General features: G+C 39.5%; 1 protein-coding gene across 1 annotated transcript; it reads right to left on the bottom strand.

The window, feature by feature from the left end:
* Nucleotides 1–1,304: 1,304 nt before the first annotated feature.
* Nucleotides 1,305–23,108, bottom strand: urm1 (ubiquitin related modifier 1). Its single transcript, XM_079804563.1, has 5 exons — nt 23,055–23,108; nt 16,097–16,167; nt 3,252–3,333; nt 2,319–2,367; nt 1,305–1,881 (listed from the first exon to the last, which is right to left on the bottom strand). Exons 1-5 carry the CDS (start codon nt 23,087–23,089, stop codon nt 1,813–1,815), a joined length of 306 nt encoding a protein of 101 aa, XP_079660689.1. The 5' UTR covers nt 23,090–23,108; the 3' UTR covers nt 1,305–1,812.
* Nucleotides 23,109–24,638: the final 1,530 nt, after the last annotated feature.

The following is a 24,638-nucleotide window of genomic DNA, read 5'->3' as shown; positions in this document are numbered from 1 at the left end:
GCTTTTGGCTACGATATTCAACACTTTTTTGACAAGTTTATGGTGTGTTTTTTCGTCAATAGAGGAAAATGGCTTACCGTGCTCCATTTTGTAAAATAGGCTACTTAATCTCGTCATCTAATAGTTTAAACCATTATTTTTTAAAGACAAGCTACGTAATTTGAATTGTTACTTTAACGTTGTTATAAGATCTATATTGTAGCCTTTTTACATTACGTTATATATTCGTAGCTTGTAGGCTATAGTTTGATGTTAGTGATATTATTTTTGGAAATTAATAAATAGTTATAATATATAAAACATATCACAGTAGGGTGCTAAATCAAGTGGGTTAAATCCATTCTCGTGTGAAAAGAATGAAATATTCGTGTGAAATATTAGAATAGCCTCACCTCCACTGTCAAGTGTAGCCTAGAGAAAAGTAGCCTATAGATATAAACGGTTACATTTGTGTTAAATCTCCTGCATGCGTCTCAATAATGTTTACTTCGCACTATAGCCTTTAGGCGATAAAATATTTTAGATTTAACTGTAGCCTACTCTTAGAATGTAAACAAACGAAAAATAGACCCATTTTAACTAGTTAAGCTTAATTACTGGAATTAGAACAACATATATTTTTATAATGTATTTAGTAATATAACATTTTGTCAGTTTATGGGCGATAAAAAAAGTAGGCCTAATCATCCTTATAAGTAACGTATTGAAAAATAAGCGAAAATCAAAGTGTGGATCACCAATTTTTAGTTTAAATCTCAGTAGGAAGTGTCTTTGATAAAAGAGAAATTGACTTATGGCCTCCCAACAGGTCACACTGCAGGAGAAGCATGTTTACCCCCCCCACCCCACACCACACACACACACACACACACACACACACACACACACCACGCATCTTTCCCTCGACATCATTAGCATCTGTATTTTAGTGTTACTATTATCATAAGGGTTTCCGTTGCAAATCGAGTCCAAGAGATTTATGCTCGACTCGACCTTCCACCATCATCCTATAGTTTATTCTAATGAATATTCTATATAAGGAAGTACAAGTAAATCAAACATAAAAGATAGTATGTCATTTGATTAGATTTGCCTTTTTTTTTTCTCTGTACGATGTGATATGCTAAAGAAATAGGTCATCCCAAAGCATCAAAATAATATTTAGAGGTAGACTAGGACTACTTTCAGGTATAGGCCTGCTATAGAAGTGTAGGAATGTAATAAAACCTTGTCCTCACATAAATATTTAATATCAAATAATCAACCTGCTAAGCTTATGACAAATATAAAAAATGTATGCATACTGGACTGCAGAAATATCTTTATTTAAACACTTTTATCGCACTACATTTAAAATCACATTAGTGCAAATAAAACATTATTGTGGCAATATTTATTCATTCCGATAAAAAAGAAAAAATATGGACTTACATAGTAAACATACAATTGACAGCTGTAAAATGAATGGAAATTATAACGGAGCCATTTGACATGGGGCAACCGGTCCATCATGTCTCAAGAGAATCCATCTGGACACTGGCTAGACAGAGTGACCTTCCTAATGCGCCCTTGCTCCCCATCGTAACCCCGCCATGCTCCTGTAAGGTATAGGGGACAGTGAATATCCCTCGGAAGCCAGATTCCCAGCGATGTTATGTTTTATTGGACTTAAAACCAAAAGGATTGGCCCGAAAAGCCCACGGCTGGGATTGAAATTGGCCACCGATGCCGTTGTTGATGGATCGTTTGATATTTGACCTTTTGAAGGGCGGAGGGGCTCCTGTATGGGTGTGGTGCTTCTTTTAGAGTCAGTTAGCCTCCGTGAAGAGTAGAGATAAAGACAACGTTATCCTGATCATGAAGCTGGTATTCCAGTTCACCCTGCAAGGGATATGGATGCACACACACACACACACACACACAAATAAATAAATTTAGTTCATAAATATCTTTCAAATATTTCTACACTGAAGAACTAATGTATACACAGAAAAAAAGTATATATTATTGTAAATTGTAGAAATCAATTGCAGCTTTAAATCAACACTTGATTTGCAGGTTTTAGACATTGACAGTTGTTGAGACATTGACTTCTTTCAATTGATTGTGTTACTTTAAATTACGGTCTGATGCCAATACATGTTTTCCTGAAAGAACCACCCAGCACAACCTTTATGCACATTAGATGAATGAAGAGAAGCTGACACTAGACCTAAAATGAGCATGTCATTAAAACAGAGATTGGAAGAAGTGATTGAGGAACTGTACACACACACGTACAAACAAACAAACAAACATTCACACACACAACGTCTTACCATAAGTTCCCAGTCTGCATCGTTAATCAATACAAGAATCCCAGGTCTACTGTGTGTGTCAAAAAGAAGAGCTCATGTAAGTGATGTGAGCTACACTAAAACATGACAGTAAAGCAGCTCTCTGATAATAAAACGCAGCCTGTTTATACACAATGAAAATCGCCAGTGCTGCGGTTTTCTAAGACCCTTGCATCCGCAGTTCATTAAATGAATGAGCTTCTCTCGTACAAACAAACACAAGCAAGATGAAACACAATGAAGACTATGCATTGAACATCCTCTCACAAAGATTGCACAATATTTATAATTACAGAAATCAATACAAGATATCACAATTTGATTTTGCGTTGTTTCAAACCATTAATACCTGCCAACTCAGAAAATATTTGAATAATAATCATAAGGAATTTTAGATTTTGTATTTTATTTTAGATTTGAAGTACGAGGTGCTAATTTAGGTGAAGGGGTTGCCCCTTGCATCTAAATAGTCAACGGTGAGGTTGAAGACTATGTGTATCAGAGGTTTACTGCAGTATCCACGGCAGATTTCATTATTTTCAGTTAGCAGTCCATGCTGGTAACTGCAATTAAGGTTATTTATGACGATTCTCTGTATAAAACCTGTTGGAGAATGCATAATTTCACTAAAGAAGCATCATTTCGAAAAATAAAAATCCACTCAGTTTAGTTTTTCAAGGCTGAGTAAGCAAGGTATAATTTCTTATACCGGATGCATTAAAGAAAGTAAAGTATTTTATCATCACTGGCCAAATCACAAAAGGGAATGTGGTGTGATTCTACCTCCTTGACCTAACGGCGTATCTGCAGTGAACACGTAGGACTGCATTTATGACGAGTGTGTGTCTACAGCGCGCGTGTATGTTTGTCTGAGCTTCGGTAACGTATTTACTGTGCATCTGCGTGTGTACTTACACAGTGTCGCCCTGCATAAAGAGCTCTGGGCGCTCCTTCAGCATGTTCCCTCGGATCCACGCCAGCAGCTGCTTCATGTCCCCTATAAGAGTACCACAGAGGTCAAAGTTCACAGGTCAGAGTTCAGTGAGCCAGCCCCGCGGTCGATGTGACGCGACAGAGCCTCGAATGCAAGGTGGGGGGAGGCATAAAGGAGGTATATCGGGAATAGACTCGCCCGCTGTCATTTTTGAGCACGCCATTGAAAATACAGCAGTGATGCCGATTAAATTCAGATTCGTAAACACAGAGACGCCATTAAGTGTAGCTGTATCAGCCCGAAAGCACCGACCAGGTAAACGTGACTGGAATAGGTAGTAAAATACAGAGGGTTAGCACCGAAACGCTGTATACCTATTGGAGGGGGGCTGATTGATGGATATAAACCCAGGGCGCCAATGTGAATTCAAATTAAATCTAGGATGTCTGCACACCCCCCCATGAAAACCAGATGTGCTAGATGCCGACATTTGTAAACCTATGATTGGCAAAAACAAAAATGTCTCGTCAATATCTGCTTGACAAAAATGTTGCTTAGAATGTCTAATTTTTCTCTCCTGAAGCCATGCAAATATTATCCAATCAAAAGCATTGGATGTTATTCCACTAATTGAAAGGCAATAAAGTTTATTCTTCAAGGTTTGTGTTGTGTGTTCTGTGATAACTCAAGCGTATGGATGATGGATGATAATCGTTTTATACATGTGTGTGAGCAATGAAGCTCTGCTGCCCAACATGGCGGAGAAGTCGGTATGTCCAACATCAACATTGTATCATCAGCGTCCGTTTCTGGAACGTACCAGTTTCCTGCTCAGAGGGGTGGTGGAGACAAAGATGGAGAAAGAGTGAGGAAGAGGGGGAGAGAAAGAAGGAAAAGAGACACTTGATCTGGGGAGGAGTTTTATTGAATTTATTGTTTGCGAATTTGCTGTGGTCGACATAAGGCTGGGCACGCTAATTTCGCATTTTCCGTATTTTGCATTCTTGAAGATCGCTAGTTTGTCCGAATGAAAGGCCATTATACTTATTGGAAATATGACATCATAGACAGAGCCTTGAAGAACATCAAAAATAACTACCTCACTGCTCACCCTATCTGAACACATTGGTAGAATCACCTGCACAACATCCATACTGCTGCTGATCCCTGTGTATACGTTTAATCCTTGTGTGAAAAAACACAACAACCTTGATAACTTACCCTAATCTTTGGATATAAATAGGATGAAATATAAAATCACAAGACCTCGGTGCAATTTCATTTGATATAATCCTAAGACATATTGCAAGGTGCATTAGAGGATAGCTGGTAATGTTTGTGTAGGTGTTCTTATGCGTGTCAGCATAGATCTCGGCTATAAATCCGATAAGGGAGTTTTTTTTTAAAGGAGGTCCATTAACTGAGGTGTTTGGCAACATTTAACACCATATTCTCACACTCTCTGTGTGGCGGTAGATGTTTTACTGACACACATCTCAATTCAAGCAGCAGGGAGGGATATATAAGGTCTCAGGTGGGCAATGGTTACTAGAACCAGAGAACCTGTGAGGGGGTTGGGAAGCCATCGATGAGTTTGAGGACACATGATGACCAGAAGACAGTCGCTAGTGCCATTGTGCTATAGCTAACTGGCTATGCAAATGTGTATAATTAGACCAGGACAAATTAGCAAAAGGACGAAAGAGGAGGGCAAGTGGGTGCAGGAGAGAGGGTCTATACAATACTCTTGACTGGGCAAGTTTCCACCAGAACTGAAGCTTTCAGAGATGTCAGCACCAATGCGGGCAAGTGTGTGCGCTTGTAAGTGTGTGGCGTGCTTCTCAGCGAGAGGAAGGGGTCGAGCAACAGAGGCTGTTTCAGGTTAATTGGATCGCTGTCAGCCTCTTCAGTTGTGTAACGATCGTTGTACCTTGCAGCTCAGCTAGCCCACAATCCTGAACCTATAAAGAAGAGTGATGCTTGCCTCAGTGCTACGCTACCGCAATGAATATTGACTAGTACCAAAAGCAGGGGCGAAAAACAGACGTGATCACTTTCAGCCACATCAGTCCTTTGATTGGGACACTTGGAAAAAAACAAAAACAAAGCAAAACTCTCCTGCTTCATACAAAGGGTGGCTTATGTGAGCCAGGGGCAAAGAGTGAGGGGTCAACAAGACGCCCCATGTTTCGTTCGGGGTAGGGGAAGAATGGAAGACGAAAAGGACTGTATAGGTTGTGGTGAGGTAAGAAGAGACCGAGGGAAAAACACGACTAGGAGGGGGAGTATGCGTCACCGCAGACAGGTGCATGCTGGGATAAAGCCTGCGTGGGAGGGTGGCGGCGTCTGCGTAGCATAGTAGCTGGCTAGTTCTCTCCGTTCCCGTTCTCTTTTTATGATGATCATCATTATCACCACTATCTTTGGGTGGGAGGGAATGAAGTCATTCATCTTGCTCAGGATATGAGGGTTGGAGTTTCTATGACAATCATGTGTGTGTGTGTGTGTGTGTGTCCGGCAGCGGGGGGCTCTGCACTACTCATCAATCACTCAGAAAGGTCTGGAGCAGTGGACAGAAAATTTAGGAGGGATTAGTGTAGAGCATCAGTGTCAGACTAAGCAATCAAAGCCAGCCATCCGTGATGTACTCAAATCATGCCCAAACACATGTATGACTATGGGCTTCAAATGTGCTCCAAGGTCATCCCCTAGGCCCCTGCGAGGTCTCGGTGGCCACATTCCCTCCTGCCGTCCACTTTTGTGGACCTGTTGTCGTGGATACTCTGGTGCCATGGAGCTTGACCCTTCTCTTGTTTGGCAAGGCCACCAAAGTGCACATAGATTCGAATGTTCTCGACCTCAGAGCTGGGACAGGGATGAAAAATTCTAACACACTTGGCCAAAAGTTCTAGTCCTGTAGAATACAACTCAGACCTCGAGTGAAGGACGAACACGGTCCATGAGACAGGAAAAGTTACACCACAAAAATCTTAACAAATCCGGGTAGTTTTTGCACTGTCCCATTAAATAATCAGATCATCCACATGTTACCAGGTTGACTTTGCAGAATTCATTATTAACAACTTTTAGCAGTTGAGGGAAAGAAAGGTTCTATATCCCACCAACTAAATGTGTGTGAGAACTGGCACCCCGACTGAGCCTGGTTTCTCCCAAGGTTTATTTTTCTCCATTAGGTCACCTAATGGGGTTTTGGTTTCCTTGCCACTGTTGCCTCTGGCTTGGCGTGCTCAGTTGGGGACACTAAATTTTTCAACTAAGCATCGAAATAAATCGAAATAATAAACTAAATTAACCATTTAAACTAAATTACTGATCGAATTATTGATCTAAAGCCCACACTGTCACTGTATGATAATTGAAATTAACTGATGACATCAGCGTTTTTTCCAGAATGGCTATACAGCTGAATAAAATTATGCTGCATTATTTTCCTGTTTAACACTGTAAAGCTGCTTTGAAACAATCTACATTGTTAAAAGCGCTATATAAATAAAGTTGACTTGACTTGACCAACATGTTAAGCTCAAAGAAACATTATATCCTAAATATTAATACATTGATTATTCAGATGAAATTTGCGAATCTCCTCCCTGCTCTGTTTATATCACCATCATCTACTAATCACTGATCCAATCCCAAAATGTCAACTACAATTCTTCCAGGTACTTCTGAGCATGTGCATGGGATATAAGGTCTCGCTTTACCAATCCATCTTTTCTGCTAATGACTCTCAAATGACTTGCATTCCTATCCAGAGATGGCAGAGAACATGTTAGCCACTCACAGCTTAAATACAGGGGGCAATACAAGCACTCCCCCACAACCAAACATCCTACCGCTTTCACCCAAATGTCCCACCAGGAAGCCGTAGGAATGCAAGGTGTTTGTAGTAGTGAGGCATTTGTACTGTCAGGCATCCCTAAAAATGACTGCACACAAAAAGGACTTAGTGCTTTGTAACAATTGTCCCTCCCTCCTTTACTGGCCCTCCATTCTCCATACCTTTCCTGTGACCCCAGCACTAGGCATAAAAGATCCATCAACAGTATCACTGGCTACATTTACAAGTGAAAGGGGCCCAATAATGGAGCAGTTAGGGGAAGAATGGCTGGGCACAGGGAGGCTCACAGATGTTGGTGGTTGAGGGGGAGGTGGGATGTATGGGGAAGGGGCTCAGCTCCATTGTTGCTGAGGGAGGGGTGGAGGGATAAAAAAACTCGATTTGTGATGGCAGGCTGGCACTTGTTTGCCATTGGCCCAATGTCAGAGTGAAAGCAGGACTGGCTGGAAGAAAAGGTGTCCAGGGAAGCGTGTGAACCAGGGCTCTGAGAGGTCAGGAGAGGAAAGGAGTGTTGGGGAAAAATTTAATCACAGAAGATTTAATCTTCCAGACCTGTTTTCTCTATTGTGTTTTAAATGAGTCAGATCAAAGAGGCCTCACCTGTGGAAGCCATACATTGTCCCTTTTATCTTTTATTGCTCTTGGAATCTGAGTTCCTGGCTAACATGCTTTGTTAGATGAAGATGAAGGACCATTGTGTTTCTTGCTTTTAATTCAAATGAGATCCAAGACAGGAGGGGGACCATTTGTGTATTGTCTCACCTCTTGCTCAAGGCGAAACCTTCAGTGGGTTTCGCCAGATGTATGGAAAATTACTGAGGGGGTTGTTGAGGGTATAAAAGTTTGTGCTTTCTTTTGTTTTAGCAGTTCACACTCAAGGTAGCCTCGAGCGGCTGCGTTTGACCGTGGCTCTTCCTTGCAAGGAAAATAAATCTTTATAAAGACAATTGGATCTTGGTTTGTCTCTTATTAGTGATGTCGACGAATTAATTTTTGCCATTACAGTTGGTGTCAGAAGTTTGGGATTCCTTGGATGTGCCTTCTGGACCCCGAGAGCAGACAGTGACCCGATCATCCTGGACTTAGAGTCACAGCCTTACCCCGAAGAATTGAGGGAGAAGGGCTGACTGCTCTGGGGGTGTCCGGAGGGTCCAGACACTGGAATCAGAGAAAAAGAATCCGATGGCAACGGGGCGCTTCTGGTAAGAGACAAACTCTTGAAAAAAAATTCAGGGGGAATTTTTATTTTATTTTTTAGAATTTGGTTAAATTGAAAATTGAATTGATAGGGATAAACCATAGGGGGAGTCTGACTCTGTGACGAATGCAACGTGGTTGATATGTTTATGGGATAGAAACTGAAATCACGTGGGCGAATTGGAGGACTGAGTTGTGTGCGGTCCGGGGACTGAGTTGTGTGCGGTCCGGGGACTGAGTTGTGTGCGGTCCGGGGACTGAGTTGTGTGCAGTCCCGAAAAGGGCACTATTGCGAGTGTCCGCCCGGCTGATCTTGGGTGAAGAGATCAGATCTGTACGGAGACGTCCAACAGATTAATAGCGCGCGCGCGAAAAAGCCACAGAATCAGACTGCCAATATGGGGAAATCCAAAAGAAAGCTAGCTGAATATGAGACACCGGTATTTTATCAAATGAGAAAATTATATGGCCAGAAATGCATGCAACGTATACGAAGTTCATTAAATGTCATGATTTGAGTGTCACCGCTGAGTGACCGGACTGGGACTGTGAAAGAGTCAGTTGAAGGAAAAGGATAAATCGATGGGCTGTTGTGAGAACGCGTGTGAGAACTGTGAGCAGACACCGAAATGCTGGGTGTGAGAGGCATTGACTGTGGAGAAATGAAACGGAGAAATTAAAATGCCACAGCTGTTTAAAGATCGCTGGTGAGTATGAACTTTGACAAAATTTTAGCTAACAATTTGAGTGATATGATCAGTAATTTGATTAGTCGGTATAAAGATTGTAAGATGAACAAGAGCAAATGCTGTAAGCAGCTCCGCTCTGAAACCCTGACTTCAAAGAAATTTGCTGGACTGATGAAGATAATGGGCAGAAATGTTTTTATTGTAATTGGAAGTTAACTAGCTACAAACAAAGAGAGAACAAGAGAATTCAAATTTGTAGATGTTTGTGCGTATTCATTAATTTATAAAATGGGGGAGGTGCCATACCCGAAGGGAGATATACAATTTGAGTAACTAAAAATAATGTTGGTAAAAAAGCAGATAAACTTTGATAAAGCACCATAAATTGCAAGCCATTGTCTGTTTTATTGGACCTCGAGAGAGCTCTGTTCTCAGACAGACTGCCACTTTTGGAGCACACAGGTTGCTGAACGTTGCTCCATAAGCTAAAGATGAGAGTGTTTTAATTGTGGTCAGCTGGGCCATTGATTTTGCACATAACTGTGTCTGAACACCCATAAGGTGTAAAAAGTGTGGCAAATCAGGCCACCAGACTAAATTCTGTAAATGAAATCAGTAAAAAAAAAAAAAAAAAAAAAAAAAAAAAAAAAAAAAAAAGAATAAAACAGAGATTTACACTAAGAAAATGAGAAAATAATAAGCTTGATAAATTCTTTAGTGATTATTTTTGAAGGAAGGATTTGAGATAATTTTAATATGAGGTTAAAATTAAAGTTAAAGATGATAAAACATGTTGTAAAAGATATATATAAAATATATAAATCCTGATTAACCGAGTTAAATGAAAAAGATATAATAAATATGTTCTTGCTCTTCTCACCTTTGCAAAACTCTGATAATGATGATTTGACTGAATATTGGGTTGTTGAAATAACTATAGGTGTTAAAATGTTGAAAACCCTAGAAATTGATGTTTTGGTTTCAAAAGATAAGATTGTGCTGATCTGAAATAAACCATTTGTAATCTCAATCCGGCCACCACGTGGCCTAATTTGAGTAACAGAGACTCAATCTGAGTGGAAATTAAAGTTTCTGAATTAATTTTGGGGGCAAGAGACAAATATAAAGTTATGATCATTTGAAAATGTGATTTCTGTCTAAGGATAGAGTTAAAAGGAAAATGTCTCATTTATTTGAAAACAAAGCCAGATCTTACGCTGAGCTAGTGTGAAGAGTGAGAAGTTTATGAAAATGCAGTGTACCAGCCCTGAAGGCCTCAAAGTCTCTCTCTGATCCCAGACCAGCTCAAAGCTGATATATGAGCCTGTGCCACAGATGATAGAAGATATTGATGAGTAAAGGCACAGGGTATCATGTGAACATAATAGACAGTTATTTGTTAAGATAGAAAAAGGTGCCATCAAGAGGGCAATAAGACATGTTTTAAAAATACAGACTTTTAATGAACTGAAATGTTTGACTAATGTATGATATGACCAGTAACTTCTGTCTGCTTTTAGCCTTCACCATGTACAGAACTGATGGCCTTGGTCACAGATGTAGCAGAACATTAAAATGAATGGACAGGTGTTTTGGCTAAATTCACTGAAAATAATCTAAGCACTGCTATGGGGCAGCTTTGAAGAAGTATGCTGGATTTTAGTGATTAAGTTGTGTTATAATTAACCTGTCTCCATGTTTTTGCTAATTTGAAAGCAGACCAGATGGCTCTGATGACTCTTGAATGCACTTTCCGAAAGGCTCTAGAAAATATCGGATCCTGTTTAGGGTCAAAGATCTCAAAGCGATGACGAGGTTGAGCACGATGTGGTTGTTCCCGATGACGGGTAAGACTTCCTACGGCCTGACGGGGGGCAACCCAAGCCAGGGGAATCACGATAAGTCGCCTTGGACCCCCTACCAAAAAAAAAAAAAAAAAAAAAAAAAAAAAAAAGGAGGAGGGGGTTTTATGTGAGGTGTGTATGAGAGGTGAGGCAGATGTCTGTGAGGCCAGCAGCATCTCTGTTGGGGGGGGAGCTGTGTTTCGTAAGGGCCGAGGTCAAGACTGGACACAGCAGCCCCTGCCCTAATATTGGCCCCTCTATACCGCTCACCAAATACCGCATAAATTGAGAGCCAGGAAACACCCTGAAGGAAAAGAGCTATGAATGAGATCGGCATTCAAGAGCCAGCTGAGACCATGCTGTGATTGTGATTGATAACTTTGTGGAGCAGAACAAAATTTATTTGGATTAGTAAAACTGTATGATATTGAACTAATATGTCTCTATCATAGTCTTAATCCTGCAGGTCATTAGGATGGCAGAGGATAATTTGGAGACATGGTGATGGCTTTAAGATGAGGACGGCTTTTGAAGTTTAAAGAGAAGGTCTGAATAACAAAGAAATCTAAACTAAAGATAACTTGAAACAATAAGTTACACTATGAAATTTCTAAAACTTTGTGAAGGATTAATGATTTAAGGGTTAATGAATTTAACATTATAGTTAAAGTCTTAGAAGACTGTTGAAAAGATTATCTGGGTGAGAGAGAGAGAGAGAGAGAGAGGCTGGAAACAGGGATTGTACTATATCTGTTATTGCTCAGTTAAAGCTGAGACTACACAAAAACAATGATATCAGAACAAAACAACCCAGCTGACTTTTCTAAAAATAAACAACTAATGAACGAACATATTTGAAACTGGTTAAGAGACCATGTAAAAGCACATCTTGAGAATGAGCAGTTCATATTTATGCGTCATGATTGAGTGTAGTGTGTCAGTAACCTCTGGAATTAGTGTCTTTATCATTACAGATGGGTTGAGTTAAACAAAACAAAAAAACTTTAGAGGAAGTTGATTATTCTGAGTGAATCTGATGAAAAGATGATCAGAACATGGGACGAGCTTTAAGTGGATTGGACATCCAGCTCTGTCTGTCACTAGTAATTATGACCAAATTTGTCATGGATGAAGACTATTTTAATTTATCTTCGGATTAATTAAGAGACAAAGTGACAATTTAACCGAAGTCACTATCCAAATGATCTAGAGACTCACTCATATTTATGAAAGGCCGGAGGGCGAACCAAAAAGATAACTTCTAAAAGAATATCTAGATAACTTCTAGACATATTTTGATTCATACAGGAAACAAAAAAAAATAAATAGAAAATAAAAATAAAAATTAGGATTTCTGACAGGGATTGTGAACAATCAAAGTCAAATTAGGCTAAAATGGATATTGAAATATGAATGCTTTTTAAAATACAGATTGGTTTTAACCAGCGTTAAAGAAATTGATGTGGCAAGTTTGATGATAAGAATCACTGCCAAATTACATGATGTAAGAGGAGTTTTAATGGACAGGGCATGGAGAAAAGGGTACTTTAAAAGAAATCCTAATTGATTAATTAATTAATTTTGTTTATTGATAACAGGAGCTGAAAAGATTTTGATAAAGAATTGGGTATTGAGTATGATTAAGTATGATGTCACGAGATAAAGATGAGTGAACGAGCTGATTGAACGTAATACAAATTGATAATTTTGTCATTTTGATGAAGTATATTTAACATTAACAAATTTAGATTTATATTTGTTAATGGTTAAATATGAGGTGGGCTATGATGAGTGAAAATGGGTCTGTTGGAAATAGTAAGTAGGGCAGTTTGTGAAGAATTGTGTTGAAATGACTGACTGAAGGAAGGGTGATAAGAATGTGATGCACAGTGAGAAACTGTGGGCAAAGCACAAAATGTAAACTGAAGGATGTTTTATGCAGAGATTGAAGGCGCTAAGATGGATTATTATCTATCTTACTTATTTGTATTGTTTAGTTTGAGTTTGAGTGAATGCCAAAAAGGTCTGTTATGATTTTGATTAATCAAAAGAACCACTGATTGTTGGTTTTTCATATATGTTTTCTAAAGTGTTTAGTCTCTGAGGAGTGACTGTGGGTCTGGCCTAGGGATGTGTGTGTCGTCAAACGGTTGATAGCAGAAAGTTGGCATGTTTGAATTTTGTAGGTATCACACACCCCTAACATGATGGGAGAGCAGTGACAGTGATTACTGACTTAGCCCGGCTTACAGAGATGAAATACGGATTTGTCTTTCATTTTATTGGATATTTTCAGTATGTTTATGGGAAACTTTCAAGTTAAGACTTAAATGCGCAGCGTAACTAACAACAAAGAGTTTATTTCAACAGGAAACCGTGAGAGCAGATGCGGCTGCGAAGGCCGCGGCAGCACAGCAGTCAAAGGAACCAGAATGCATTTTATTATCTGAAACTAACACAAATGCTTTGATTTCCTTACAGAGTATGCAGGCATTTGCCACAGCAGCGGAGAAGCACCTGTGGAGACGTGGCTGGAAACTTATGAATGATGTGTGAATGTGCAAAATGGCGTCTAGACAAGAAGTGATGGCAAGCCTTGTTTACCTCAACAATATTTTCAATGATTATGATAAATGGCTGCATGGGCGAGCCTGCAGCCAAAGGGGGAATGGTAATGGTAATGGTACTCAAATGAATGAAGTTTATAAGGGGGTTACAATATTTGCTGAAAATTTCGCATTTTGATGCATATTGAAATACATGAAAACGAGAAAAGGCCTTTAGTAAATCTGAGCCCGTTTGAGACATTTTTTGGAAGACCACCATTCATGGGAATGGAAGGGGGTAAACAATAGCTTGCATCAATAGAATTGTGAATTATTGCAAAGAAATGTCTTCTCTGTTGTCTGGTGTATGTGTGCAGGCGAAAACTGCTCAGGGGAAACCGGCTGAGACTCCCTTGCACAACATCAAGCCAGGAGATCACGTGGTAAAACAGGACCTGAGTACGAAAAGCTGGAAGGCGGAAAGGCGGCTAGGGCCTTTTGTCAGGCTTCTGACGACACTGCCGTCAAAGTAGCGGAGAGAGCGACGTGGGTGCATGCGAGCCATTGCAGAAAGGTCCCAACAGTGATCGGGGAGGAGGAGCCAAGAGGAGAGAGAAGCAGGAGGAAAACGTCTGTGCGGGCAGATATATAAACATCATTTGCCGTTATCATCTCAGGAGCAGAGACACTGGCACAACGTGGTGCTGAGCCAACCAGTTTTCAAGTTAAACCCTATTTCAAGCCTACAGAATCCAGTAGGTGGTGCTTAGAGCTGCAGCGGACATCGAGCAAGGGAAGATTCCAACAAAACATCCAACGTCTGCTCGAAAGAGAACGCAGCGGTACAACCACACAGACATGTTGATTACAAAATTGAGAGTGATGCATGTTCAAGGAGATGTGTTCGTGTGCTCACGAGACTGAAGCTGAACGTGAAAGCAGGGTGTTCTGACTGCAGAGTCAGAATTGACATCAAGAATTCGACCACAGGGAACTGCACAGCGGTGATAGGCAGTATCACAACAGGTTTTACCTGTACGTTTAGCAAACCAAGTGACACTTCGCATGCTGTAATTTGGGTTTGTGGTGACAGAAACCATTTCATGCCACAGAAAGACTCGACAGGTTGCTGTTACCCAGCTTTAATGAATGTGATGAGTGACTATTATTACTACTTCTATTTTTATTATATACACATTTAAAATTTTTCTTTTTTGAAAGTTATCAAAGAATGATAAAAGGGGGAAATTGTTGGGGAAAAATTTAATCACAGAAGATTTAATCTTCCAGACCTGTTTTCTCTATTGTGTTTTAAATGAGTCAGATCAAAGAGGCCTCACCTGTGGAAGCCATACATTGTCCCTTTTATCTTTTATTGCTCTTGGAATCTGAGTTCCTGGCTAACATGCTTTGTTAGATGAAGATGAAGGACCATTGTGTTTCTTGCTTTTAATTCAAATGAGATCCAAGACAGGAGGGGGACCATTTGTGTATTGTCTCACCTCTTGCTCAAGGCGAAACCTTCAGTGGGTTTCGCCAGATGTATGGAAAATTACTGAGGGGGTTGTTGAGGGTATAAAAGTTTGTGCTTTCTTTTGTTTTAGCAGTTCACACTCAAGGTAGCCTCGAGCGGCTGCGTTTGACCGTGGCTCTTCCTTGCAAGGAAAATAAATCTTTATAAAGACAATTGGATCTTGGTTTGTCTCTTATTAGTGATGTCGACGAATTAATTTTTGCCATTACAGGAGGCAAATAGGAAAAGGGCATCAGGCAGAGGGACGGCAGAATAAAAGAGATAGATGTGGAGAAAGCACATCATTTGGTATGATTTGTGTGGTGTTCTTCTATAGAAGTACCAGAGAAAAAAAAGGCACCCTTTAGTTCTAGCAGGGCATAAGGCCAATAAGTGAATCCTACATCCGAATCTCTGGTACTGGAAGAGAAAGGGTAGAGATATTTGGAGATAATTAAGACATCAGCACTAAGAATGGTAATGCACTGGTTTGGAATAGAAAAGGCGATAAACATTTGAAGTCTGACAGAAGCCTTTAAGTATTAATGCTTTATCTTTCATATATTATGCACTTCAGTAAAAACTTTACTCTTTAAGAAAAGAGTAACATAAACTAGATTTTCAGAGTTTCTGAAGACAACATGAGGAGTTTGACCATGCTAAACGTGTGTTGTTATGCAGTTGCTGAGGTATTACGAATGTTTTTTTACATTGCTTTGTGGTTGCTTTACTGTCCTCAACAAGTTGAGGTATATTTAAGGTATAGGTCACTAATACAAATGGAGCAGGACAGGTTACAGGCTTAAGGCCAAAGTGATAATTCACCCAAAAATGAAAAATAATTTACTCACCCTCATGTAATTTCCGAACATATACAACTTTCTTCTTTAGAACACAAAAGAAGACATTCTGAAAAATGTCTGTGCTTTTTGTCCATACAATATTTTAGACCCTATTGCCATTTATTATATGAACAAAAAGAGTTGAAACATTCCACAGAATAAAGTCATACAAGTTTGGAATGACATGAAAGCAAATAAATGATGATTTTAGGGTGAACTATGCTTTTAATACTTATAGTTAGAGGTTTATTCCAATTATGAGTAATAGTAACAATGATACTTGTATTAGCAAACTCCAGAAACACAACAGAAGGTCAATTTTTTCATACTCACAGGGATCTGATTGGCCAGGGAGTGTCACATGATGATTCTTAACTCCATCAAACAGAAGTTCTGCTCCTCCTCTAAAACAGGAAAACAGTGCATTTAATGTTACGCCTCTTACAGGTAGAGCTTTTGACAATAATGTTCAGTGAAGGTTCTCCCATTTCCAAAATCAGTTAAAAGTATCCTCTGTGCAGCTTTAATTTACTTAACATCTAGTCCATGACATCTGATTCTTGTCCTTAAATGTTTTATACATCTGACACCAGATGTCACAGAGTTCTGAGATTTTACGAATGTTTCTCTCTCGAATTGGTTGTGTTTTTACTTAGTTGATTGCTTAGTTTTTAACAGCAGATGGCACTGCGTGCTTTAGAAACATCCGTATTGGCTCTGCTTGCTTCCAATTCCTTACACCACTTGAACCTTCTAAAAAATAACCATTCATAAAGTTCAAAAAGGTTGAAGCGAATTACGCGAAGGGCATATTCTCAGACTCAGCCGAACTCTTCAGAGCTGAGTCTGATAAAAACTAGCCTAGAGCACCATCTGCTGTAAAAAACTAAGCTCAGAATCGATTGTAGAGAATCGCTATGCTTCGATTTATTGTCCCAGCACTATTAGAAGCGCATAAATCAGAGTCTGAGGACGTGAACAGCTCTGGGTAGAATGTCACAAGTTGCCATCTCGTAATTACGGTAATCGCAACATGGCGTGAACGCAGCATACACGCGTTGTTTTGGTTCAGGAGGATCTGTAAAAGGTGGCTGCTGTTTGTTTGCGATTCTGGGTTAGCGTCTGTCTACAGCTCTGCATTGCTGAATGGGCTGATGATGTGTGATGTTTGCACAAGCAGAGTGGACGGAGGCATGGAAATACATGTTCACAGGCAGGTAGAACAGCATGATAATAGAAGTGGTCTAAATTAAAACATGTACATATCTTCAGTGGAAGTTTCAGGAGCAAAAAATGTTCATCCAATCATTGCATTCGGTCCAAATGCAATGATTGGACGAATATTTTTTGGTCCTGAGACCACTTCACCAGCGATTCTTATCAATCGCTATCAGGATGTGAAGAGAGTTTCAACCAAGCCTGCCGCACTCCTGTTGAAAACTGAAGCCAAAGCGCCTCGATCGCCCCCAGGGGGTTGGTCACAGACACAGTATAGCTCATAAGCCCCTCCCCTTCATGTATTTGAATGGACGTGAGACAAACTATTTGATGCTATAAAAACGGGTGTGTGACATCATGTTTGACAGTGAAGTTATCACTAACAAACTTTTTTCGGGAGGAGATTTGCGCTTTAGCTTTAATTTCTACATTTCCATAACTGTTTATTTCACACCAACATAATGAATTGTTCTGCATCTGCGAGAGTGGGTAGGCTTTTGATATTGCAGCTCTACTTCCTGCTCTCCACTGCGCAGACTCCGGTCCCAAGACCACGGTCCACTACTGTGCAGACTCTGTCCCAAATCTGCGCAAGACGTCAGCGCCATATTCGGACGTTGGCGGCTTCACTTTTCTTCAGTCGAAGGTAGTGAAGACGCGTCGTCCATATTTTTTTTACAGCCTATGGTTTCAACCAGTATAGCAAAAAGTTAAAACATTTTTTGCCAACCCTTCCTTTAAAACTCTTGAAGAATTTTCAGGTATAAATGAAGTAATTTCCTTTTTTTGTAATTTACAACAGGGGTTAGGGTTAGAGAGTGGGGGAAAATATAGTAAAGCAATAAATGATATCTAAATTAAATTAAAATAAATAAAACGATTAATATAGATACGATTAAATAGATGAATATATTAAATTAGATTAAAATTAAATAAGCAAAAAATAACAATAATACATACATTACTACATTGGGTATAACAAAATATATAATAATGTAACTAAAACTAATTTTAGATTTATAATATTTTTTGTGTGTATAAATTGAGCGTTTATAAAAGACAGATGCCTTATACATTTTAGGATGGGGTTCCCTCACACAGGGATGATCATATTTGGGGGTCCGTGGCATCTAAAAGATAACTCCTAAATTCTAACGAATTTGTGCAGACCAACAGATCTACTTCAAAGAAGACAACATCACAGTATACTGTACATAGTTTTGTACCACTTAAGCAGAATTTAATAAACGCAGCCTCAGTAAGTGACAGAGATCTGTGTAAGATCGAGAGAAGGTGCGTGTCAGTGGGGGGAAAAAAACACAGATAGGGACATGAAGTCAGAATAGGACTCATGTAGCAGGTGCAGACCCAATAAAGAGAGCTCACATCTCCTGGAGAATGCCCAGTTGTCCTCCAGATCGCCAGGCCTGGCGAGATGCCCTGTACCCTAGCGGTACAGAGAGAAGCCAGCCTGTGTGCCAGCCTCAGAAAGGCCACTCACAAACACCACCTCTGTCCATAGACAGTCACATAGGACTCTTTTGCGACTTAAAAGCAGTGAGAACTTTGACCGAATGCCAAATGCAACATTTTCTGCACCCAATGAATTCTGGCCAAGATTTGTTTTGAGATGCTCTCTCTTTCTGTCACGCCGATGCAATTGACGTTCTCAGTCACTCTATGGCTATGTTCGAAATAGCATATTGCCACACTACAGTTTTTTTCATGTAATATATGATATGTGTACTAGTATGCAACCTTTCTGCATGCATAGGATACCCTGATGGCATAAAGGACACAGTATCCCACGGTAAAATGAGCTCAACCCAACTTTACATTTGTAACATTTCCACCCATTATGCTGCTGTATGAGAGAATTAAAACATTTTAGCACAAGATTGTATTAAAAAACCAACACAACTACGATCATTTAGAAGATTACGGCAGAACGGCATTCGTTGAACTGCACAATGAAGTAATGAGCAAAATGTAATGAGATTGTGTAACAATCACGTACTACTTTTTGCTATGTTTATTGAATGGATAACCTGTACTGTTTGTTTCACAATCGTTTTTTTAAAATGTAGTGTCCAGTGTATAATGGACAGTATGTAGTGAGCAGTCTGCTAGCATGCCATGATCTGACATTGAGTAGTGGAGATTATGTGGCAACTATTCCAAATTCCATTCTTGCTCTTTCCCCATCATTTCCGGTCTTCCCTCGACACTGGTAAATTAATATGGTAACCTGTAATTGTTACATTAGAGCTATTTCTACCTGATCATACCCTTAAATTTTGCTTTGTTGGTGTAACGTTAAAGGAACAATATGGCTGTGTTCACACTGCAGGGCTTAATGCTCAATTCCGATTTTTTGAAAAAATGCGATTTTTTTGCAAGGCCGTTCACATTTCCAATTAAATGCGACCTTTTGTGATCTCCTGTGTGAACGTGAAATGACCCAGAAGTGACCCGCATGCGCAGAAGAGTACTCAACGGTCAACGACGTCACTTGTTGTTTACGGAAGTAGCCAAATATGGGTGTCAGCATTGGAGTTCGTTTAGCTTTATTAAAGTTATTTTCGCAACGGAGCCAGCACCATTACAACCTTCTCATGTTAAGAAGAAAATTAAAAAAGAGGAGGAGAGCAAGGTTTTTGGCCATGGCGTTTTGTGGAGCAGTGGTAGCAACGTCGGTACAGAGAAACGTGTGTGTGCGGAGTCGCAGCCAGGAGTGGTGGGATACTGATGTGAGTGGCTTTACTGATATCGAACTTCAGAATGACCAGATCCACCTTCAATTATGTTTGCGAGCGCCTTCAACTAACTTTGTCACGGGAAGAGACACGTCTGCGGCGGCCCATAACAGTGCAGAAACGCGTTGGAGTTGGAGTGTATTGGCTAGCAACAGGTGCGTACTACTTCTTTTATTGGCGGTTAGCAACTATTTCTTGTGCATTACCGCCACCACTGGACTGGAGTAAGGAACGGGAGTTACAATGATGACGTTTGTCGCGTATCAACGACGTGCGGGTCGGATACATGTGACCTGGCAGTTCAGACTGAAGTCACATTTCAAAAGATCGGATATGTATCGGATTTGGACCACATACCCAAGTGGCCTGGGTCGCATTTGAAAAGATCGGATCTGTGTCGTTCAGACTGTCATGAAAAGATCAGATACAGGTCGCATAAGGGCAAAAAAATCGGAATTGGGTCGTTTCAGCCTGCAGTGTGAACGCAGCCTAAGTCGTTTTTTTCGCCGCTAGAGGTCGCCTATTCAAAACAAAGGCGTAGCTTGATGACGCCGAGATTGAGCGCGAATCTTGGGAGTTGTTGTCTTCATCTCACAGCTGGTGGAAACGAATCGGGATGGGAATCGGGCAGAAATCATGTTCATGGATGAGATTATTAACGTTACTGTAGTATGAGGCAGAGTAGGGCCGAGTGCTGAACGTTGAAGCGATTGAGAGACAGTAGCGGAGCTTTTATTATGCCAGTCGCCACTTCCGCTTCTTCCGGTCAAGCGTATGTGGGGTAATGCAGCGCTGTTTTATCATATTAGATACATTTGAGTGTTTTGAAAATTATGTTATAACATTACTCTGTGCGTTCGCTTGGCGGCTGCTATGAGACACTTGTTGCACAGTTCAGTAAACAAGATCAATATTAGAATATCATATTAATAAATGCTGGCTTAATTTTAAAACATTGCATGATTGAGAAAATGCTGTATTGCTGTTACTAAAAATAAAGCTGCATCTGATAATGCTATGTTAGCCACTTGACAAAATAGTTTTTTTCTCTGAGGCATGGTGAAAACATGCAGTCGCGAGAAAAAAACAAAAAACAAGATTAGTTTAACAATAAGACTAAGCGTGTTGAGCTATATACCAATAATTAGTTTTCGGTCTGTAAATGTATCCAAACAATTGTTCCCTTGTCTAATAAAACGTAATAGATTAAAGCGTCTTTGGTGTTTCCATGGTTTCTACTAAATAAAACCGGACATCAAGGGTAATGCAGGTATGATGTAATTCAGTGTTTCCCAACCTTTTTTCAGTCATGGAATTTTCCATTTTGTGGCACCCCCTCGCATACGTTACGCTAGGGGTGTAACGGTACAGATTGCTCATGGTTCGGTTTGTATCACGGTTTTAGGTTCACGGTTTCGGTACGGTTCAGTATTTCCTATGTTCAGGGAAAAAAGGACTACTGTCAAATAAAAATAAAGAAAATAAGAACAAATAATTTAAATACAAGCAGCAGCACAAATAAATACTATTGAGCAAAGATACTAATAAAATAAATTATGCTTTTCAGGTTTTTCAGGTAGGTCTACATCTAACATTAGTTTTCAGGTACAGAAATTGATCAAATGTAAAATAACAGTATATTTGACTGTATAAATTAAAGATTAATCCTATTAAACTTACAAAAGCTATTCAATCAAGAGCAGTGAGTGATGTCCTTGTCTTTTGTTGTTTGACATTAAACATTCAGCAGTAAAGGCTACTGCCCCTTTAAGACCTAATGCTCGGACATGCGTCATTTTTCTCGACTGTATAAAGTTTACTTAAGGCATATACAGACTATGTCTGCTAGAATACTCATCAAGATGGACATGTTGACATACTTTTTGTGTGAGTTTGTCCGTTCAAGAGCGAGACTTGAAAGAGAACTCAATATTTGCGCGCTGTGAGACGTGTGCGCGCTTTCGGATGAGTGCACAGAGACAAATTTTCTCACAGCGCGCTTGACTTCTCATTCGAGTCTTCTGGCACATCACCCGGGTGATGATAGCGAAAATGACTGGTCATATTCAAACATACGGCAGCACTCGCATGCATTGAACAAAGTTTACAAAGAGAGAATTATTTGAAAAATGTGAAGAAAAAAAAAATTATTTGAAGGACTTTTACACGGCACCCCTGCTCTCGTCAGACGGCACCCCGGTTGGGAAACACTGATGTAATTGATAGGCGACTCAAAGACATGGTCCGTGTCCTGGTTAAAATTGCTTATTTCTCTGGATTTAAACATTCTTGGAATCATCTGGGATAATGCAAGTACACAAGTCAACAAAATATATAACACTGTTCTAATGGTTTCTGGATATTTGAATCCAAAAATATTACATATTGTGCCTTTAAATGGCTTTTTTCTTTTCTTTGAATAAAATAAATTAATTTAGATGTTACCACATGAAGCATTTAGGTTACCACCCCCCCCCCCCCCCAGTGTAGACTACTACATGCTATAATAAAGGGGAGCAAAAAGAAAAAAAAACATAAACTTTAGAAGTACACATTTCCTGAACAGCTATAATACACCACTAATGGAAATATCATAATATGATAAAAGTGGTGTTACTTGAGTACTGTCAAAAATAATAATTCTGATAAATCGTTTAAGAGATTTGTCTCAAACCTTGAGGGGAAAAGCTCTGGCTGATATTTCTCAGTTATTTAAAAAAAACAGTTAAAATAGTTTTGAATAAAGTGTTTGCTTTTACAAGAGATGTGTAACGTTTTGCATGTTGTGTGGTTTTGTGTGTAGAGTGTCGAGAAATGGAGCCATAGTTTCAGAAATTGTGTGTAAGCAATACAAATAATGTAAAACATCCACTCATTGAACCATTGTTCTTGTTTAAAACATTAGGAAACCAGATTTCTATAAAGAACAAAGCTTCTCCAACCGAGTTTACGTCAATATGGATAATTACTTTGTTAAAGTTAAGCGAGTGAAACGGATTATTATTCCAGTAAATTTGAAGCACACGCGCCACCTGCATGATTGACAGCTCTGACAACCGCATCAGCACGCGCTGCTCCAAGAAAATAAATAACATGAATTTAATTTCTATTAGGTTACTTTATCATTTAAACTGGGGGTTTCTTGTTATCACGACAGTAAAACGGCTTAAAAAAATAACAGGCTTTATCAACCAGGTCAAATCGATAAAGCTTCTGTCGAATGGGTTTGAAGACTTATCATGCATTACGTGCATTAATGTAACCACTGGAACACGAGGCAAATGCGAAGATTAATAAACAAAGCGATGAATACAAACCCAAACTCCAGGTGCAGACCTAAGGGCGCTGCCATGTTGCTGCACAACCCGGAAAGAAACACACACATTCAACGGAAATGACATCGTCCTCTGAGGATTCCATTGACCATTTTACTGGAGAGGACGTTTCTGTGTGTTGTTGATATTCAGAGACAAGCCTTGTGGTTCTTTTTTGGGTATTTGCTCTGTTACACACTATAAAGGACTAATAAATGTTTTGATTGAACGTTTACCTTGTAAAAATATTTAATAACATATCTAAAAATGTCTAAAATTATATATTAAAATGAATAATATTAAAATGATATTAAATTGCAGATTGATTAAAAAAACATTATATTATAACGTTTAATGCATTATATTAAACTTTTAATTTGAACTATGTTCTAACTGTGTAGGCTATACTGTGTATATAATTACATTTTATTGATTCAATTTAACTGATTCCAATTTCTGTTGGCTTCAACAATATTTTAATTGGACCTTTACATTTTTGTGGTTTCATGACTTGTTTTGTGTTTGTTTTCAAATTCAAAATTCAAATTCTACTGAAAAATGGCAGGTTCCATTGACAATTTACCTGATGTAGTCCAGCTATTATATTGATCATTATAATAATGTGATTTAAATGTTAACATAATGTCTGAACTTTCACTCCATCTCCTTAGGAAAGCGTGATGTATGGTGGAGTGATGTGCGGTCCCCCACCCCCTCGGCCTCTGTCACACTGGTGACAGGTCTGTCCCGACTAGGAACAGATTGAATTGCAAATCTCCTGCCTTCTGTTGGCGTCCGAGGATGAACTGGCCCTTTGCAGCCGGCCATTCATGTGGTAATGTGAAGTCTGAGGGGCAAGGGGGGCCCTGGGGCCACAGAGAGTCACATGAGGGGACACTTGGGGCTGACCAAGAATACTATTTATCACAATGAATTTGGACTATCACACTGGTATGTGTACACTTACACTACATATGTTGTTAACATATAACCATGGTTAACCAAACGGATGGGAGACGTAGCCTACTTGAGTTTAGGTATCCTGGCTTCTGTTGTATTTTCTTTAAAAGCACAGTTGTTAACGTTGCAGGTTGCACACAACTGACAGTGACATGAGTTCAGTGGTGTGTATGTGTGTCTGTGTGAATAAGTGTGTGTGTGGTGGATGCGGCATGAGCTCTAGATTTAGATGACAAAGTGTTAAAGCACCAAGACATGTAATCCAGTCACTTTACATGTACTTAGCCGTTCAGGACATGACAGGCTGTTCCTGTGCTGTCACCAGCAGATCCGTCTGTAAATAAATCCAAAAAAGAGCGCAAGAGTGAAATAAATTCTAAAAAAGAAAAGAAAAGATAATACCACAAATGTAATCAGAATAGGCTGGAAAGGATGTATACTGATGTCACAGCGTTCCCCAGCTGCTTTAACACAATTTGAAGCATTTTCAGAGCAGTAATGTCAAGCCCAGAACCCTGTTGTGTTGAAAAACACATCACCCAAAAATAGCCCACAGGCACACAAAAAACATTTTCACAAGATTGAAAAACAAATAGAAAGTCACATACTATAATACTGCAGTAGAAT

The sequence above is a fragment of the Gobio gobio genome, assembly GCF_949357685.1.
Source record: "Gobio gobio genome assembly, chromosome: 22".
In the NCBI taxonomy this organism is placed as follows: domain Eukaryota; kingdom Metazoa; phylum Chordata; class Actinopteri; order Cypriniformes; family Gobionidae; genus Gobio; species Gobio gobio.
Note: the sequence above shows the minus strand (reverse complement) of the source record. Positions and strands in the feature narration are given on the sequence as shown.

Coding starts and splice junctions, on each gene's coding strand:
- urm1 (XM_079804563.1), bottom strand. CDS start 23,089: ATGGCAGCGCCCTTAGGTCTGCACCTGGAGTTTGG. Junction 16,168..23,054: donor GGTCTGCACCTGGAGTTTGG/GTTTGTATTCAT, acceptor TTCCTGTTTTAG/AGGAGGAGCAGAACTTCTGT. Junction 1,882..2,318: donor ATGCAGACTGGGAACTTATG/GTAAGACGTTGT, acceptor TATCCCTTGCAG/GGTGAACTGGAATACCAGCT.